The sequence below is a fragment of the Neoarius graeffei genome, chromosome 21 (assembly GCF_027579695.1).
Source record: "Neoarius graeffei isolate fNeoGra1 chromosome 21, fNeoGra1.pri, whole genome shotgun sequence".
In the NCBI taxonomy this organism is placed as follows: Eukaryota; Metazoa; Chordata; class Actinopteri; order Siluriformes; family Ariidae; genus Neoarius; species Neoarius graeffei.
Window position 1 is genome coordinate 17,725,924 of NC_083589.1, and position 21,234 is coordinate 17,747,157.

General features: G+C 41.1%; 2 protein-coding genes across 5 annotated transcripts in view; one reads left to right on the forward strand and one right to left on the reverse strand.

Annotated features, from left to right (window-relative positions):
- Positions 1 to 4,244: 4,244 nt before the first annotated feature.
- LOC132869544 (cytochrome c oxidase assembly factor 6 homolog) lies at positions 4,245 to 21,127 on the forward strand. Of its 3 annotated transcripts, none has more exons than XM_060902760.1 (4): positions 4,245 to 4,384; positions 6,123 to 6,318; positions 14,960 to 15,080; positions 20,856 to 21,127. In XM_060902760.1, exons 2-3 carry the CDS (start codon positions 6,175 to 6,177, stop codon positions 15,053 to 15,055), a joined length of 240 nt encoding a protein of 79 aa, XP_060758743.1. In that variant the 5' UTR covers positions 4,245 to 4,384; positions 6,123 to 6,174; the 3' UTR covers positions 15,056 to 15,080; positions 20,856 to 21,127. The 3 variants fall into 3 exon arrangements, with proteins under 3 accessions (XP_060758743.1, XP_060758742.1, XP_060758741.1); XM_060902759.1 differs by having other exon boundaries at positions 20,913 to 21,127; XM_060902758.1 differs by lacking the exon at positions 20,856 to 21,127 and adding an exon at positions 12,663 to 12,741 and having other exon boundaries at positions 14,960 to 15,046.
- Positions 20,876 to 21,234, reverse strand: part of slc13a4 (solute carrier family 13 member 4) — a 48,531-nt gene continuing 48,172 nt past the window's right edge. For both annotated transcript variants that reach the window (XM_060902757.1, XM_060902756.1), the window contains one exon: positions 20,876 to 21,013. In XM_060902757.1, coding sequence (XP_060758740.1) covers positions 20,876 to 21,013 — 138 coding nt within the window. The remainder of the gene's footprint in view (positions 21,014 to 21,234) is intronic.

Consider the following 21,234-nt stretch of genomic DNA (forward strand, 5'->3'; position numbering starts at 1 on the left):
ACTCATCCTATTATGTTAACAAACACAAAAATAAGTATGATATATAGACTTTGGTGAACATAAAGTGAAGAATGTCAAAATGTCAGAATTTAGGCTATGACTGCAGCACATCCAACAATAAAGGGCCAATATCCGGAATTGCCCAAGGGATATCACCGGGCACCCTCTCTTATCTTAATGAGTAGACCTTGGACAACAACAAACAGCAAAAAAAAAACTTTAACCAACGAAGCCAGGTTCAGCCAAATTTGGGCCTTTGGCTCCCGGACTAGTGCAGGACACAGACACAGTTCTGGCCCACATCCAATCCTTGGGCTTCACTGTCAACCACAAGAAGAGCAACCTGCAACCCCGCCAACAGGTGGAATTCCTTGGCATCTTCTTTGACTCAGTCGGCATGACGGCGTCTCTCACTCCACGGAGAGTGGACAGCTTGATCGAAATGCTGAAGTATTTCTGTTTGGGCAGTCTTGTTACGGCTCACAGAGTCCAGAAGCTGCTGGGTTTGATGGCTGCAGCAGCAGCAGTAATTCCTCTTGGCCTGCTGAGGGCACGCCCCCTGCAGTGCTGGTTCAACGCTTTTCATCTCCATCCGAAAGACAACAGGCAGGTGAGGCTGCGTGTGTCTCGGGCTTGCATCCAAGCTCTACTTCCTTGGAGGGACCGGGAGTTCCTGCTCCAAGGTGTCCCACTGGGGGGCCTTCCCCACAGGAGACAGGTCATCTCGACGGACACGTCCCTGACAGGCTGGGGAGCTGTCTGGGAAGGATGGTCGGTGAGGGGCATGTGGCAACCCCCGTGGATGTTGGAGCACATAAATGTCCTTGAACTGAAGGCCATCCATCTCGCTCTTTGAAGATTCCTGTCAGTGTTGCAAGACCAACATTCTCTTGTGAGAACAGACAGCACCTCGGCGGTGTATCATATGAATCACTAAGGGTCCCGGCGGTGCCTCCAGGTGGCGGAGGAGTTGCTGACATGGGCATGGCCATGATTCTCTTCACTGAGGGCAGTGCACATCCTGAGTGTGGAGAACAGAGCGGCCAACATTCTCTCCAGGACGGGGCCACTCCCAGGAGAATGGAGACTGAACACGGACGTCATCCGCCAGATCTGTATGCGGTACGGTGTTGCACAAGTGGATCTCTTTGCATCAGCAGAGACAACACACTGCCTGGAAAGGTACTCCCTCACGGAGCAGGGGGGCAGTCTGGGCCTAGATGCTCTGTCACAAGAATGGCCAACAAACTTGTTGTATGCTTTTCCTCCACTCCCTCTCATAGCTCAGGTCCTCCGGAGGATCGGAGAGGGCCAACACTCAGTCCTGCTGGTTGCTCCATGGTGGCCATCAAGGCCTTGGTTCCCGGACCTACTCCGGCTGCTGCAGGGTCAGCCATGGCGGTTACCATGCAGAGCGGATCTTCTGTCACAGGCAGACGGGCGGATCTGGTATCCAAACTCATGTGCCCTACGTCTATGGGTTTGGCCCCTGCAGAGTCCATCACTGAGCGGCTAGATGAGTCTGTTCAAGAGACACTCAATAACACCAGGGTTCCATCAACTAGAGCTTGCTATGCACTCAGATGGAGAATCTTTTCAGATTGGTGTGCTGGCATGGGTCTTGAGCTAGCAGTTTGCTCTGTGTGCCACATTTTACACTTCTTGCAGTCCCATTTGGATCAAGGCAGTCAGTTCAATAAAGTCAGTTCTATGCTTCAGCCATTTCAGCCTTTCACCAGGGCGCAGACAAAAGACCCCTGGGTAGGCATCCTTTGATTGGCCAATTTTGAAGGGAGCCCGCCGGTTGCGTCCAGGTAGCACCTTGCGGGCGCCGAGCTGACATCTGCCCACAGTCTTAACATTGCTCACTGAAGGTCCGTATGAGCCTATTTCAGACGCAGATTTGCGATTTTTGTCCCTTAAGACTGCCTTTCTCTTGGCACTCTGTTCAGCAAAGCAGGTCGGAGAGCTGTGTGCTCTCTCTGTTAGCGATGACTGTCTAAGGTGGCAGGCAGGAGGCACTGGCATGTCGCTTTGGCCAAATCCAGCTTTTCTGCCAAAGGTTCTTAATCAGCAATCCATCAATCAGGTTCTGGAGGTGTCCCAATTCCAGCCTTCCTCTGCCTCACAGGCAGAGCAGGACAAGTTGTTCACTTTGTGCCCAGTCAGGGCCTTGAGGGCTTATCTGGCCCGTACACAGTCCTTGAGGAGAACGCATTCTCAACTTTTTGTCTATTATGGGGCGGCGAAGCGCGGGCTGCCACTTTCCAAACAGAGGCTGTCTCATTGGCTGGTGGAGGTTATTTCCCACGCTTACAGGGCTCAGGGGATACCGGTCCCTTCGGGTACGAGGGCTCACTCTACCAGAAGTGTAGCTACGTCTTGGGCTGCCCTTAGGGGTGTGGCAGCAGGCAATATCTGTGCAACAGCTTCATGGGCTACGCCATGCACTTTTACCAGATTTTACAGGGTGGACGTAACTCGCCCAGCTCCGGTCGGCAATGCCGCCCTCATGTCCATGACTGAGCGAGGTTCTAATGATTAATTCTGGGTTCCTCGCGACTCTTTTGGTATATGTCATCCCTTTTTTAGACCGTAGTGATGGTTAGAGCGAGGTCGAAACAGATCGTAAGTTACGAAGGTAACTATGGATCTGTGAGACCGAGGGATGACCGTCACTATCCTTGTCGCTTGGACCATCCTGAGGTACTCAAGGTAGGAGACTGAACCGGGAGCAATCTCTGCTATTTATAACGCGAGTCATTCTGCTTCCGAAGGTCATGGACATGACTTTGTTGACATATGGTCTCGGTGATGGGCAGAATGAAGGTGATCATTCCTTTTTTAGACCGTAGTGATGGTCATCCCTCGGTCTCACAGATCCATAGTTACCTATATAATAAAGTTGACTTGACTCTCTGCTAATTGCATTGCAGTCTATGCTGAAGTCTGTTGGCAGGGCAACATGTTATCCCGTGTTTGTGAGTGAGCTTTTATTGCTGAAAAGAAATAAGGTTGAGCAGAGTATTTAACGATGACCTGTGGCTTGCTCGTCTGTCTTATCTTGCAGACATCTTTGATCATATGAATGCACTGAATGTGCCATTACAACGGAGGGGGCATAACCGATTTGAGCAAACTGACAAAGTTAATGACTTCAAAAATAAGTTGACTCTGTGGACCAAGCATGTAACCAACAGCAAGGGTGGATATGCTATCAAATGTGTCAGGTTTAAATGAACAAATAAACAAACAAACAAAACCCTCCGACTCAGATAGCTCAGTGGTGAAAAGGGTGATTTGTGCCCATTTGGAGAAACTGCACATGCAATTTTGTGATTACTTTCCAGAAGAGGAGATGGTGTTGGCCGATGAGTGGATAAGGGAGCCATTTGGAGTCGATGTGGAAACTAATTCCTCAGATAAATCTGAGGAAGAACCTCAACTGGTTGAGTTATCATGCGATCGTGGTCTTCAGAAGTTGTTCTCAAAACTGAGTTTCCTCTGTTCTAGTGCAGCATTGCACTCGAGTATCCTGCTCTTGCTAGCCATGCAATCAGAGTGCTTTTGTCATTCAGTACTACATATTTATGTGAAGCTGTTTTTTCTGCTCTCCCCCAGTTAAAGAGGAAAAAAGCAGAAAGAAACAATGTTGAACATGAATTCCGGATTGCATTGTCCTCACTTACCCCAAATTTGGACAAACTTATTAAAAGAAAGCAGCCGTAAGTTGACAGTTTTATTTCATAATTAATATTAAATTATGTTAATCCATTTTCTCATTCTTGTATGCACTGAAGTATGCATAGTATGATCTAGGAATGTAGACCCTCTGCCGCCTAAGAGATTCTACCTCACGGATCGATCCGGGAGCAAACAGTCACTGACAGACGCAGCTATTCAGAGATGTTTATCAGTTTATTGTAGGACAAACATGAGTACATTTTCACATTCAAGAGTGTGTTGTAGCTATGCAAGTTGACAGGATGTGGATGATGTGATTGATGAAGTTATCGATGTATGACAGGGTAACGTAAATGTGTGATGAATCATTACATCACTGGCTTAGTTTCAAGCATGCCAAACAAATATTTCTGTCATAAAGATAAGTATTTGAACATTTTTCCTTAAAGTACAAGGCAAACAATTTCAATGCAGCGAGGTGAGTAACACGATCGCCATCTAGTGGTCATGTAACATATTTACAGTTACTGGCAACGTCATCACTCGGCGCCGGATGTGGAGGGAATGTGGTTGGAGGTGTGCCCCGGTTCTGTTTTGAGTTACAACATTACCAAGAGCTGTGGATTATATTAAACATGGCAGTTGCATTATAGCTGCGGAAAATATTTTATTTTCGTCTTACTATATGTGATTCTTATTGGTAAGTTCATTAAAACATCTGTTACAAATGCTCACCCAATTCTGGCAACCATATTAATGTTGGCTAGGTGGATTTAAAAGTTGCTAAATATCTGTTGTCCCTGATGACTTAATGTTGGCCTCGTGGACAAAATTGCCCAAGATTGGCCCAACGCTGGCAAAGAAACACCCTGATATTCCTACCAAAGTTGACCCAACATTGGCAAAGGCCCACTTTTCGTTATAACTTTGCCAGTTTTCAGTTGGTCGATTTATACTGTATGTGGCTGAATATCTGGTGGCTCAACATTGGCCCAGTGGACAAAATTATGTTAGACCATCGTTGATATCCAACACTGGCTTAATGAATAGCTAACACTGGCCCAATGTCCGTTTGCTGCTGAGGTAACAATCAATAAGTGTTAACGATCAGTTGACAAATCAGTTCTTAATAAACCAACACATTTGTTAAAATGTATAAAAATATACAAAAAAAAAGTAAATTTATGAAATTATCAAAAAATAAGCAGTCTAATGATTGTGTCCCCCCCTTAAATTATTGACGTACATACTGTGTCAGGAGGTGAGAGTCAAACTGCTGTCAGTTATTTCACAGATTGTTAAAACCTGTCAGTGGTCAGCTGACTGACACTAAAGCTTCTCATTACTTATCACATCATTCAGTAGTTTAACTGATCACTGCACGCCTGATTTAACACACTGCTCCAAATAACCTGTCTCTAAGCTTTGCCTGTCTTGGCTATTCAGCAAAACAGTAGATTAGATTTGAAAGTCTAACTTTACAGGAAGTTAGAAGCATTTGACATGACAGAAATAAACCTGATAAGCCCAATAATCAACCCATCCCTCTTTGTCTACCTTAAAATTAGTTTTGGGCAATTCCATGTAAATGTCAACCTCACCATGCAAAAATAAAGCAACATGTAATACATCAAAACCACTCCCAGAGATATCACCTAGGCCTGTATTTTACAGATGTGAATAAGTTGAACCAATTTGTAACCAACCTAATATGTCACTGTCAGTCTTTCTTTCTTATAATGTAAACCCCAAGCTAAAATCAACTTTGATCATGTACAATTCTATATTATTGCCACAAGCCACAGAAATGTATGCTAAAATCCACAAAACAGCAAAACAATAGCCATCCTAAATATTATTTAAGAACTTTGATAGTTTTAGCTGATATTTAGAGAGTTTTTCAAAGGGTTATGGTGGTTAAATTGCTGATTTTCTAAACATATGCCATGTCTATTTCAGACGCGTCACATCCATAACGGAATTTCGTCACATCCATAACGCTGACTTTTCCTTCCGAAACTCTGCATGAAATACAAAATATTTTAAACAAAGATTTTTTAATATTCACCTTGGACCCCTCTATCAAATGGATATCTCCATTTCGACATTAGGTTTACGATTTCACAGAGTTTGATAAAAATGTACAGTCACCCAAGAAAAGTGATACTTTTTCTGTCACATCCATAACGCATCTTTTATTGGCATTTTCTGGCATGCCCTAGATGTACTATGGGAATTGTTCTTGTTCTATCACTTCTCCAGTATGGTACAGCCTTAAAATATGCAACACCTGTTTAAATACTGGGAGACAATAAAACATGCACTGGGTCATTTGTTGCCATTTTGAGTTCAAGTGTCACGTCCATAACGCTGGAATTGCTCTTTTATAATTATAGTTTTATTCATACAGCTAATAATTTGTGGCTTATTCCACACAGGTGCCTCACTCTGACAGCTTATCTGGGTTCATACAGGATTAACTGGGAAGTTATGACCGCCCCAAACTCCAAGCAGAGGCAAGCCTGCTGGAGAGCAAGAGATGAGTTTTGGAAGTGTCTGGACCTCAACCAAGACAACACAACTGCCTGTGAGAAATATCACAAAGAATTTGAAGCCAATTGTCCTGTTCAGTGGGTAGGTTTGTAATGCATGTTTGGTCCAGTTGTTTAGGCTGTGATGTGGTTCTGTTTTTCTAGTGATGGACAATCAGCAACTATTATCACCACACTTAAAAGTTTTTACTTAGTTTCTGATTTTTCAGAAAAAATCGTTGAAATATGCATCACTATGAACTTGGACTTTTGTCATTAACAAAATGTTTGTTTATTCAGAGGTCTTGTAAAGAGCTGTGATGTGATTCCTGTTTCTGAATTGTTCGCTGCAAGTCTCTTATTTTTTCCTTTCTGTATTTAGTATACAATCTTTCTTTTCTGCAAATAATTTTCTGCTATTGTTTTTTGTTGTATTTTCACTTTCCCTTTGTCCGCACTTTCATTTTTCTCATTAACCCCCCGGCAAAGACAGCAATCGGAGGCCATCCACATCCGATCTGCATTAATATTAGCAGATCTTTGATGAAGGTGTGTGAACTATTTATCATGGCACACATTCAGTGTGTTAAGTGCAGGAAGGTTTAGTCATTCTTCCTCTGTCGTTAATACATACTGTGTGAGATGGGAATCAAACTTTTAGTGTATATTAGTTAGCTGTCTGACGGAGAAGATTCCAGCTTTAGAGGTGTGCATCCAGTCTCTAGAGAGCAGTGCAGTTTATGTAGGGGAAAGTGTGGATGCCGTAGGTGGAGTTAGCAGTCCCCCAACTCTGGCATTAGAGCCTTCACAGTGGGGCTAATGGGTGACAACTCAGTGGCATAATTGTAGAGCCAATGCTACCACTAAGGCTCGCCCATGGGAGCACCACTCCTGTCCACTTCACATCTAACAGGTTTGCTGTCCTCAGTGATGCACCCACTGAGAAACCTGAAAGAGCTCTGGTTATGGGAGATTCAATCTGTGGCATGTGAAATTAGCTAGGCCTTTAGGGGCACCAGCTTTAGTTGGGTGTATAGTGGGAGCCACAGCGGCGGACAGAGCAGGTAATCTTAGGGTCTTAGGTAAGCACAGGATTTCAAAGATATTCATGTAGGAAGAGCTAATAATATACAGTGTCTTGCAGAAGTATTCATTCCCCTTTCTGTTTGTCCTGTTTTGTTGTATTACAAGATGGAATTAAAATGGATTTTTGGAGGGTTAGCACCATTTGATTTACACAACATGCCTACCACTTTAAAGGTGCACATTGTTTTATTGTGACAAACAATAAGGTGGAAAAAAAAAAACAGAAATCTGGAGTGTGCATACAGTAGGTATTCGCCCCCTTTCGTGTGAAACCCCTAAATAAGAGTTGGTCCAACCAGTTCACTTCATAAGTCACATAATTAGTTGATTAAGAGCCACCTGTGCGCAATCAAAGTGTCACATGATGTCTGTATATTGCAACCTGTTCTGGAAGGACCCTGACTCTGCAACACTACTAAGAAAGCAACATGAAAACCAAGGAGTACTCCAAACAGGTCAGAGACAAATTTGTGAAGAAGTATGGATCAGGGTTGGGTTATAAAAAACATCCCAAATGTTGAATATTCCAGGGAGCACCATTATAGCAAAATCAAAGAATATGGCACCACTATAAACCTGACGAGAAGGCTGCCCACCAAAACTCACAGACCGGGCAAGGAGGGCATTAATCAGAGATCACCTGTGTTTAAATTAGCAAAGGCGATGTCTGATGCTGTAGTGTGCTCTGGCCCCATCCCAATGCAGCGTGGCGATATAGCTTACAGCAAGGTTATGGCTGCTGAACTGCTGGTTGTCCAGGTGGTGCTCTAAAAAAGAATGTCATTTATAGAAAAATAAATGGATTTATAGAAAATTGGAGTAGTTTTGAGGGCAGGGCTAGACGGTATCCATCCCACTCGGGAAGGTGCTGCTCTCATTTTTTTGCAGCATAGCTCATAGTCTCACAACAGGCATGATTAATTTATGACAATCCAGAGCCAAGGCCAGGGAGCAGATGAACAGGCGAAACTGACTGTCTGCTAGCTGCACAGAGTCGTCACTCAGGTTCCATTATATTGAGACTGTGTCTGTTCCCTGAGCTATACAAAAAAGTAGAAATACTTAGTCTCTTCTAGTTCATTTTAATTAATATAAAATTAGATCATACTGACTGTATAGCCAATGCCAGCACCTTTGTTCTAAAGGTAGGGCTATTAAATATTAGATATACTATGAAATATAGCGCTTAGGTCTAAAGCGCTAATTGTTAATGAACTTATTACTGTTCAAGAGTTTAATGTACTGTATTTAATAGAAACCTGGATTAAGCCAAATGAGCATATAGCATTAAATGAAGTTGGTCCTCCTGGATACAATTATATACGCCAGCCTCCTCTAACTGGCAGAGGAGGTGTCGCAGTCATTTATAACTGTTATCTAGGTGTAACATAAAAACCTGGTTATAAGTTCAATTAATTTGAAGTTCTTCATACGAACATAACGTGTCGCCACAAATAAGTCTACCTAGTCAATTCTTTTACTTATTATTTACAGGCCCCTGGGGCCATATTCTGAACTTCTTTCTGAATTTGCGGCTTTCATCTCAGGCTTGGTTATTTCCTTAGACAAAGCTTTGATTGTTAGAGACTTAAATATTCAGTTCGATAACTTGGAAGACCCTCTGAAAACAGCATTCGTGTCCATTCTAGCTTCAGTTGGGGTTAATCATAACATCATAGAACCTACTCATAATGGTGGTCACATTCTCGACCTAATACTAACATTCGGATTAAATATAGAAAATATAGTCACACTTCCGCACTTTGAAGCTACAGTGGTGCTTGAAAGTTTGTGAACCCTTTAGAATTTTCCATATTTCTGCATAAATATGACCTAAAACATCAGATTTTTACACAAGTCCTAAAAGTAGATAAAGAAAACCCAGTTAAACAAATGAGAGAAAAAAAATATTATACTTGATCATTTATTTATTGAGGAAAATGATCCAATAGTCCATATCTGTGAGTGGCAAAAGTATGTGAACCTTTGCTTTCAGTATCTGGTGTGACCCTCTTGTGCAGCAATAACTGCAACTAAACGATTCCGGTAACTGTTGATCAGTCCTGCACACCTGCTTGGAGGAATTTTAGCCCATTCCTCTGTACAGAACAGCTTCAACTCTGGGACATTGGTGGGATTCCTCACAAGAACTGCTCGCTTCAGGTCCTTCCACAACATTTTGATTGGATTAAGGTCAAGACTTTGACTTGGCCATTCCAAAACATTAACTTGATTTTTCTTTAACCATTCTTTGGTAGAATGACTTGTGTGCTTAGGGTTGTCTTGCTGCATGACCCACCTTCTCTTGAGATTCAGTTCATGGACAGATGTCCTGACATTTTCCTTTAGAATTCATTGGTATAATTCAGAATTCATTGTTCCATCAATGATGGCAAGCCATACTGGCCCAGATGCAGCAAAACAGGCCCAAGTCATGATACTACCACCACCATGTTTCACAGATGGGATAAGGTTCTTATGCTGGAATCCAGTGTTTTTCTTTCTCCAAACATAATGCTTCTCATTTAAACCAAAAAGTTCTATCTTGATCTCATCCGTCCAGAAAACATTTTTCCAATAGCCTTCTGGCTTGTCCACGTGATATTTAGCAAACTGCAGATGAGCAGCAGTGTTCTTTTTGGAGAGCAGTGGCTTTCTCCTTGCAACCCTGTCATGCACACCATTGTTGTTTAGTGTTCTCCTGATGGTGGACTCATGAACATTAGCCAATGTGAGAGAGGCCTTCAGTTACTTAGAAGTTACTCTGGGGTCCTTTGTGACCTCGCCGACTATTACACGCCTTGCTCTTGGAGTGATCTTTGTTGGCCGACCACTCCTGGGGAGGGTAAGAATGGTCTTGAATTTCTTCCACTTGTACACAATCTGTCTGTGGATTGGTGGAGTCCAAACTCTTTAGAGATGGTTTTGTAACCTTTTCTAGCCTGATGAGCATCAACAACACTTTTTCTGAGGTCCTCAGAAATCTTTGTTCGTGCCATGATACCCTTCCACAAACGTGTTGTGAAGATCAGACTTTGATAGATCTCTGTTCTTTAAATAAAACAGGGTGCCCACTCTCACCTGATTTGTCATCCCATTGATTGAAAACACCTGACTCTAATTTCACCTTCAAATTAACTGCTAATCCTAGAGGTTCACATACTTTTGCCACTCACATATGTAATATTGGATCATTTTCCTCAATAAATAAATTACCAAGTATAATATTTTTGTCTCATTTGTTTAACTGGGTTCTCTTTGTCTACTTTTAGGATTTGTGCAAAAATCTGATGTTTTAGGTCATTTATGCAGAAATATAGAAAATTCTAAAGGGTTCACAAACTTTCAAGCACCACTGTACCTCATATAATTATTTTATCTTATTCAAAATGTGTCTGAGCAATAATATATGCACCATGCCATGTTACTGTGTCAAATGTACATTCACGTTAACTACTGCACTAAGTTTTATCAGTAGTCTCCCGTTATCAACTTTGATTGGATCACCGTCAGCCCCCACAGAACTTGATCAGGCAGCTGAATGCTATACTTTAGATTATGTAGCTCCACTTAAAAGAAAAATGATTAGAAAGAAAAAAACTAGCACCCTGGTCTAACAATTACTTGCACCTTAAAACAGACCACTCAAAAATTAGAACATAAATGCTGTCAAACAAAATTGGTAGCATTCCAATTGGCATGGAAGGAGAGCCTCTTGAAGTATAGAAAAGCTCTTAGTGCTGCTAGATCAACATATTGTTCCACCTTAATAGAGTAACAGAAATAATCTTAGATTCTTATTTAATACTGTAGAAAAATTAATTCAGAAAAAGACCACCATGAACACATGCATACTTGCAATATGTAGTAGCAAAGACTTCATGAGTTCCCTACCCCAGTGGCAAAATTGAAAATATCAGACAAAAAATTCCAACTACTAATTTAAGGCCAGATAATTTAAGTAACCCTTTTGTTAACAATATTACTGTATCAGATCAGCAATTAGAATGTTTTACTCCCCTTAGAGAAATTGAACTAATTTCATTAATCAATTCATCAGTATTTTCAAATTGTGTACTACATCCATTAGTGACACAACTCTTCAAACAGATAATACCAGAAGCAATTAAACCTCTTCTAAAAATAATCAATTCTTTCCTTAGAATTGGCTATGTACCCCAATCCTTTAAACTAGCAACTATCAAACCCGTGATTAAAAACACCTGACCTCGATGCCTGTCAGCTGTCCAATTATAGGCCAATATCAAACATCCCCTTTACCGCTAAGCTTCTAGAAAAAGCACAGCAGTTATGCTCATATTTACATAGGAATAACATCCATGAAATACGTCAGTCAGGATTCAGACCTCAACATAGCACAGTACAGCACTGGTTAAAATAGTAAATGACCTACTATTGACCTCTGATCAGAGCTGTGTCCCCCTGCTTGTATTGCTTGACCTTAGTGCAGCCTTTGACATCACTGATCATTCCATTCTCCTGGATAGATTAGAAAATGTTGTGGGAGTTAAGGGAGTGGCACTCTCCTGGCTCAGTTCTTGCTTAACTGATCACTATCAGTATGTTGATGTAAATGGTGATTTTTCGAGACCTACTGAGGTAAAGTTTGGTGTTCCACAAGGTTCTGTCTTAGGCCCACTGCTTTTTTTTCTTTATACATGTTACCTCTGGTTCTTTATACATGGTACCTCTGTTCCAATAATTGCATGAACAAGCACCACTTAGTTCAAAATGCAGCAGCAAGAGTCCTTAATAGAACTAGAAGATATGACCACATCACCCCTATCTTATCCACATTGCATTGGCTCCCAATCAAATTTCACATTGATTACAAACTACTACTATTGACCTATAAAGCACTGAATGGTCTCGCGCCACAGTACCTGAGTGAACTTCTGGTCCTTTATAACCCGCCACGCCTACTTGGATCAAAAGGTGCAGGCTGTCTGTTGGTCCCTCATATGAGGTACACACCTACATCAGGGGGCAGAGCCTTTTCTTACAAAACCCCGCAGTTATGGAACAGTCGTCCAAGTAGTGTTTGGGACTTAGACATGGTCTCTGTGTTTTAAGTCTTGGCTGAAAACATGTTTAATAGTTTTTTTTTTTATTAGGTAAAGGAGTAAATCTGGTGGGTCCTCAGGCATAAAGAAATTTGGTAAACTCTGATGTATGGATGCTGCCCCCTGTGTTAACTTGGATTTATTGATGGAGTGGCTGGCTGCTGTACATCCCAGAAAAATCACCATTTACTACATCAACATAGTGATCAGTTAAGCAAGACCTGAACCAGGAGAGTGCCACTCCCTTAACTCCCACAACATTTTCTAATCTATCCAGGAGAATGGAATGATCAGTGATGTCAAAGGCTGCACTAAGGTCAAGCAATACAAGCAGGGGGACACAGCTCTGATCAGAGGTCAGTAGTAGGTCATTTACTCCTTTAACCAGTGCCGTACTGTGCTATGTTGAGGTCTGAATCCTGACTGATGTATTTCATGGATGTTATTCCTATGTAGATATGAGCATAACTGCTGTGCTTTTTCTAGAAGCTTGGTGGTAAAGGGGATATTTGATATTGGCCTATAATTGGACAGCTGACAGGCATCGAGGTCAGGTGTTTTTAATCACGGGTTTGATAGCTGCTAGTTTAAAGGATTTGGGTACATAGCCAATTCTAAGGAAAGAATTGATTATTTTTAGAACAGGCCTTATGTCTGTGTTATCTTCTCACGCTCTTTTAGTTATGCTTTCATAGGTTTTCTTGCTGGAGTCCCCACTTGCAATCGGCGCAAAATGTATACTGTTAACCATTAGGTGACAATGGGCATACCTAACGAACCTGTGTTTGCTCTGCTCCCCCCCCGTCAAGTTACATGTCGATCCTGAGACACCAGTGATGTTGACCACCTCTGCTTTTTGGACCTGCCTGATCCATCCTGATGCTGTACTTCTGGCTGGAGTGTCATCACATTGCCCCCGTGGAGGATGCCCCATTATAGATAGTCAAAAGATGCACTTGGAAGATGGCTCTGGACACTTACAGTTTTGCTGTGATGGCTGAGCACTACAGTTGCCACCATAATTTTAGGACTGCAGTTGTCATGAAGAGTTTTGCACTCAAGTCTCCATCAATGAACAGTTGATAACTTCAACAAAATAGACTTCATGTTAAAGCTATAATGAATTTCCTGGTTTCATAGTTATACTTTGACTATATAGGACACAGTTATATAAGCAAGTTATTTATAAATCACACTATCTGTTATCAACCATATGGTTTAGTTGTTAAAATAAATAACAGGAACTAAGCTGTTTTACAGACATTCGACAGCATTAGTAGCAAAGTGTTTGGGTGGGTTCTCTTTTGAGTCTGGTTCCTCTCAAGGTTTCTTCCTCCTGTCATCTGAGGGAGTTTTTCCTTGCCACTGTTGCCTCAGGCTTGCTTATCAGGGATAAATAAATTTATTAGGGATAAAATTAGTTGTTTAAAGTCTTTTATTTTTCTGTAAAGCTGCTTTGTGACCACGTCTGTTAAAAGCACTATACTGATAAACTGTCTTGTATTAGTAGCAAACAAACACTTTGCTACTAATGCTGTCGAATGTCTGTAAAACAGCTTAGTTCCTGTTATTTATTTTAACAACTAAACAAGTGATCCTTTATTTTACTTTCTGTTGAAGATAAAAACCTCACCTTGTCATGTTGGAGAACCCAGCAAGCACAAAACTCTCTCTCCTGAAGATTTATATTGACTGTTTTAAAAAGAAACTGACACTGGAGACTCCTTCCATAAAATGTTAGACAGCTCACAGAAAACTTGTTTCAACATTCAAGTTTTAAAACCCATTTATTATACAAGTCCCTGTGAATGTCTTACTACAGAAACAATAACTTATCAGAATAATTTTAGGACTGCATTACTATAAACCTTGCAGAACCACTGTCAGAGCTGCTGCTATAGAAAGTTATTCAAAATCTTCTGACAAACAGATTTTAAGAATCCAACAGAACTGTGGTATCAAAGTGTTTATTACTGGCATAATAGGGTTGTGTTGACACGTGTATGTTAATGACTATGAATAAACCCCTGTAAACAATGTCCAAAAGTGAAGCCAAAATATGAGGCCCTCTCGTGGATGGTTGCAATAAGCTGTTGTATTTGTTCTTTTCTTTTTTTTTTTTAAACCCTGCCCATTCTCATGTTGAATGGTGCCCAGGGCAGGTTTCTAGCTGAAGTTACAGGTCAGGAATAGTGTTCTGTCATTTTTATGTTCAGTTGACCCTGATATCTCCCTTAACATTTTTCCTGATGATAAATGTATTTATCTACTGGTGATCAATAAAAGGGCAACGAGCAGAGGATAGAACAGCACTTCTCCACTCGGATGTAAGTGTCAGAACTAGCTGAAAATCAAACATGAGAATGGGCAGGGTTTAAAAGGAATGGTTTTGTATTGAAAATACAATACTGGTAAAGAGCAGTCAGCATTTTCATTCAAATGAAAATGTTGACTGCTCTTTACCAGTATTGTATTTTCAGTTAGTACAGATTATATTAGCTACTTATACTTACTGTGTATATACTCTAATGTCCTGTTGTACACTGATGTGCCTTCTGTCTGTTCTATTGACAGGTGAAGTACTTCACCAAACGAAGAGACTTCCTGAAGTACAAGGAGAAAATTGAGAAGGAAGGATTTGAACCTGTTGAGGGAGTGCCAAAATTATAGAACATTGAACTTGAACTGCACACAGGTGACACTGGAGTCAGTAAAGGAGCATAGATTGTTTAAGGATCCTAGATTGATCCTAGTTGAGACTGACATTTGTTTTCACAAAGTTTGCTACTTCACTTTTTATGGTGGCAATTTGCATTGAGTAGATTAAGAGTGATCAGATGAATTGCAGTTAACTGCAAAGTCTTTCCTTGCCATGAAACTTAAATCACACAAACCCCATTTCTACTGCATTTTAGCCCTGCCACAAAATGACCTGCTAACATAATTTCAGTGATCATAGTGATCACCTCGTTAGCTCAGGAGAAAGTGTTAATCAGCTGCCTTGTCTTCGTTATCACTTTGTCATGCTGATTGAATTAGAAGAGCAGACTGGTTGCTTTAAAAAAGGAGGTGGTGCTTGAAATCATTGTCTTCTGTTAACCATGGTTATCTCCAAGGAAATATGTGCAGTCATCATTGCTTTGCATCAAAAGGGCTTCATAGGCATATTGCTGCTAGCAAGATTGCACCTAAATCAACCATTTATCGGATTATTAAGAACTTCAAGGAGGGAGGTGCAGTTGCTGTGAAGAAGGCTTCAGGGCACCCAAGAAAGTCCAGCAAGTCCCAGGACCGTCTCCTAAAGAGGATTCTGCTACGGGATTGGGTCACTACCAGTGCAGGTAGCAGGCAGGTGTTAGTACATCTGCACGCACAGTGAGGCAAAGACTTTTGGAGGATGACCTGGTGTCAGGAAGGGCAGCAAAGAAGCAACTTTTCTCCAAGAAAAATATCAAGGACAGACTGACATTCTGCAGGAAGTACAGGGATTGGACTGCAGAGGACTGGGGTTATTTTCTCTGATGTAGCCCCCTTCAGACTGTTTGGGACATCTGGAAAAATGATTGTCCAGAGAAGAAAAGGTGAGCACTACCATGAGTCCTGTGTCATGCCACCAATAAAGCATCCTGAGACTATTAATGTGTGGGGTTGCTTCTCATCCCAAGGGAGTGGGCTCATTCACAATTTTGCCTAAGAAACACTGCTATGAATAAAGAATGGTATCAAAACATCCTCCAAGAGCAACTTCTCCCAATGATCCAGGAGCAATTTGGTGATGAATGTTTTTTTTTTTTTTTCCCAGTTTGATGTAGCACCATGTTGCAAAGCAAAAGTGGCTTAGGGAACAAAACATTGAAATTTTGGGTCTATGGCCAGGAAACTCCCCAGATCTTAATCCCATCAAGAACCTGTAGTCAAGCTTCCAAAAAGCGGGTGGACAAACACAAAAATTGTGATAAACTCCAAGCACTGATTATGCAAGAGTAGGTTGTCAGTCAGGATTTGGCCCAGAAGCTGATATCTAGCATGCCAGGAGTCTTGGAAAAAGAAGGGTCAACACTGTAAATATTGACTCTTTGCATAAACTTGATGTAGGTCAATAAAAGCTTTTGAAACTTATGAAATGCTTATAATTGTACTTTAGTATACCATAGAAACATCTGATAAAAAGATCTAAAACCACAAGCAACAAACTTTGTGAAAACCAAAATTTATTGGTCTCAACTTTTGGCCACAACTGTACATGTGTAACAGGATTCAATAATAAGCATATGCTTATCCTGTTACACATGTACAGTTGTGGCCAAAAGTGGGGTCCCTATTTTTGTGATGTTTAATGCCAGCGGAGTCCCTATTTTTGTGATGATTAAACCTATTATTGTTTTTTGTTACGGTTCGTAAAGATTGCAAAGTTGGTTGCAAATAAATGTTCTATCATGTAGTGTATAATGAACCATAGTTTAGTATTTACAGTGATTTGATGCATTTTAAACACTGCAATATGTGACTTGTTTAAATGAATTACAGTCGCAGTGTGACATCACACAATGTTTTCTATTCACCTTATACCAACTGCTTGCTTGCTTTCTATATTAGCCATCACTTAAACACTGAAAACAAGCCCCAACACAATACAAAGTTTGCACTGATCTACAACTCCAAATCAGAAAAAGTTGGGACAGTGTGGAAAATGAAAAATCAGTGACTTCTAAATTTCCTTTGACTTGCATTTCATGCTTTGTTGGTTAACTTAATTTCATTTAATATACATCCATTCCTGGGTTTCAGGCCTGTAACATTCCAAAAAAAAAGGGGGAAGGGGTGATTTAGGGCTAGTTATGAGTAAATTCACATCATTATTTGGTACAAAATTAGTATCCAGTAAAGACCTGGTCTTTTACCCCTTTTCCACCAAATCAGTTCCAGGGCTGGTTTGGGGCCAGTGCTGGTTCACAACTCATTCAACTTGCGAGCCAGCTGAGAACCAGTTTGCTTTTCCATAGCTCACGGTGCTAAGGGAAGCCATGTCAGTTACATCGCTGTATATGTCAGTTACATTGCTACGTTTGCATAAACCTTGGCGCGAATATCGAAGCAAAAACAACATGGAAGCAGCAACAATAATAATAATGGATGACTTCGCGTTTGTACAGCTGCTGCTTCTCGTCGCTTAAAAATGGCAATCTTTCGCGGTCTTATTGTTGTTGGTCTTAACAACTCCGCCCCCCCCGCTGATGTAAGCGGTTCTTTCCTCTGGCCCAGCAGAGAGTTGGTGCTAGCCTGGAACCGGTTTTTCTGGCCCCAGAGCCAGTTCTTTGTCAGTGGAAACAGAAAACCCGGTTCCAAACTAAGCACTGGCCCCGAACCAGCCCTGGAACTGCTTTGGTAGAAAAGGGGCATTTGAGGAGCAAAGATGGGCCAAGGACCTCTAGTTTGTCAACAACTGTGTGAGGATATTATTGAAATGTTTAAAAACCATATTCCTCAAAGAAAGAGAAGGGATTTGGATATTTCACCCTCTATGGTACATACAGTTGGGTCCATATATATTTGGACACTGACACACATTGTGTTTTTTACCTGTTTACTGAAACATATTCAAGTTATAGTTATATAATGGACATAAAGTCCAGACTTTCAGCTTTCATTTGAGGGTATCCACGTTAAAATTGGATGAAGGGTTTAGGAGTTTCAGCTCCTTAACATGTGCCACCCTGTTTTTAAAGGGACCAAAAGTAATTGGACAATTGACTCAAAGGCTATTTCATGGGCAGGTGTGGGAAATTCCTTCGTTATGTCATTCTCAATTAAGCAGATAAAAGGCCTGGAGTTGATTTGAGGTGTAGTGCTTGCATTTGGAAGATTTTGCTGTGAAGAAAACATGCGGTCAAAGGAGCTCTCCCTGCAGGTGAAACAAGCCATCCTTAAGCTGCGAAAAGAGAAAAAAACCATCCGAGAAATTGCTACAATATTAGGAGTGGCAAAATCTACAGTTTGGTACATCCTGAGAAAGAAAAAAAGCACTGGTGAACTCATCAATGCAAAAAGACCTGGACACTCACAGAAGACAACAGTAGTGGATGATCGCAGAATAATTTCCATGGTGAAGAGAAACCCCTTCACAACAGCCAACTAAGTGAACAACACTCTCCAGGAGGTAGGCGTATCAATATCCAAATCTACCATAAAGAGAAGACTGCATGAAAGTAAATACAGAGGGTTCGCTGCACGGTGCAAGCCACTCATAAGCCTCAAGAATAAAAAGGCTAGATTGGACTTTGCTAAAAAGCATCTAAAAAAAGCCAGCACAGTTCTGGAAGAACATTCTTTGGACAGATGAAACCAAGATCAACCTCTACCAGAATGATGGAAAGAAAAAAGTATGGCGAAGGTGTGGTACAGCTCATGATCCAAAGCATACCACACCATCTGTAAAACACGGCGGCGGCAGTGTGATGGCTTGGGTATGCATGGCTGCCAGTGGCACTGGGTCACTAGTGTTTATTAATGATGTGACACAGGACAGAAGCAGCCGGATTAATTCTGAGGTATTCAGAGACATACTGTGTGCTCAGATCCAGCCAAACTGATTGGTCGGCGTTTCATAATACAGATGGACAATGACCCAAAACGTAAAGCCAAAGCAACCCAGGAGTTTATTAAAGCAAAGAAGTGGAATATTCTTGAATGGCTAAGTCAGTCACGTGATCTCAACCCAATTGAGCATGCATTTCACTTGTTAAAGACTAAACTTCAGACAGAAAGGCCCACAAACAAACAGCAACTGAAAACCGCTGCAGTAAAGGCCTGGCAGAGCATTAAAAAGGAGTAAACACAGCGTCTGGTGATGTCCATGAGTTCAAGACTTCAGGCAGTCATTGCCAACAAAGGGTTTTCAACCAAGTATTAGAAATGAACTTTTTATTATTTACAATTATTTAATTTGTCCAATTACTTTTGAGCCCCTGAAATGAAGGGATTGTGTTTAAAAAATGCTTTAGTTCCTCACATTTTTATGCAATCTCTTTTTTCAACCCACTGAATTAAAGCTGAAAGTCTGAACTTCAACTGCATCTGAATTGTTTTGTTCACAATTCATTGTGGTAATGTACAGAACCAAAATTAGAAAAATACTGCCTCTGTCCAAATATTTATGGACCTAACTGTATCATCATGAAACGATTCAAGGAATCTGGATGAATTTTTGGTAAATGAAGTGTAAGGGCACAAGCCTAACCTGAACATCTGTGATATCCAATCCCTCAGACGGCACTATATCAAGAACCGTCATTCATCTATAGCTGATAGAACCACATGGGCTCGGGATTACTTTTTCAAACCTTTGTCAAGCTTGACAATACGGCATTACATCCACAAATGCCAGGTAAAGCTTTACTGTGCAAAAAGGAAGCCTTATGTTAACTGTTGATTTATTTGGGCTCGGAGGCATTTAGGATGGACCATCACACAGCAGAAATGTATTTTGGTCAGATGAATCAGTATTTCAGGTCTTTTTTTGGATGAAATGGCCATCCATCTTTGGTGCTCCCAGACCAAAGACTAAAAGGACCATCCAGACTGTTAACAGCAACAAGTCCAAAAGCCAGGGTGTGTCCTGGTATGGGGTTGTGTCTGTGCCCTTGGTAAAGGTAACTTACTTCTGTGATGGCACATTACTGCAGAAAAGTGCACTGAGATTTTGGAGCAACATGTGCTGCCTTCAACACATCTTTTCCAGAGATATTTCAACAAAACAATGCAAAACCACATTCTGCACACATTACAAAGGCAGAGCTGTGGAAGAAGAGGGTGCCTGTCCCCTCTGTCCCTAATAGAGAATGGGTGGAGAATTTTCAAAATTAAAAAGGATGACCCCATACTGTTGCACACCTTAAGACCTGTTTGCAGGAAGAATGGAACAACCCAACACCTGAAACACTTCATCATTTGGGGCCTCCAGTCCCTAAACATCTTCAGTTTTGTGAGGAAGAATGGCAATATTATAAAAGTGATGAATGTTTTACCATCCCAGTTTATTTAAATGTATTGCAAGAATCAAAATGTGTTTTTTTTGGGGGGGGGGGCAGGACACAAAATTCATGAGGTAAAACATCAAACAACATGCTACTGTATTGTTTCAAGTACAATACAGGTCAAGGATTTACAAATCAGTTTTAATTTCACAATACTGTCCCAACTTTTTCAGATTTGGGATTGTATGTTAAAAGAACTATATTTCAAAGACTGTTTAAAAATGCATTATTTAACATTCATGTAAAAACCAAAATTTAAGAGAAAACTGCATGACCCCCAAATAAAAGGTGGCCACTATGGGGAGGTCTTCCTATTTCCCATGTTGAAGGCATTTTATCCAAGGCCATTCACTTGGAGCAAGCACAAACAGAGCAGAAAGATGTGCCTCTTGCACCATGTATTGAAAAATGTTGTCCATTCCTTTCTGTCATTTCAGCAACTCTCTCCCATATGTGCCTATAAGCTGTCTGTTACATTTCTCATTACTGCCCAGGCAGGGAACTTGGACAGCTGGAAAAGCGGGACGCCCCATGTGCTTATAGCCAGCATGACCACCAGAACTCCAATCAGATTCACCCCGAAACCAGCTTTAACCTTGATCAAAAGACACAACAGAACAAATACATTTACTGTATAGACAGGATCATGTGCATTCATTTATAAACTGGGTTTCTGTATGCAAAGATTAAACATGATTAATAACTGGAACCGTTTCATTTCTTATCATGTCCATAAAAAAAAATCTCATTTTCTCTAGCTGCTTTATCCTGTTCTACAGGGTCGCAGGGTTTTCTTTTTCTAACCCTTTTTACCAA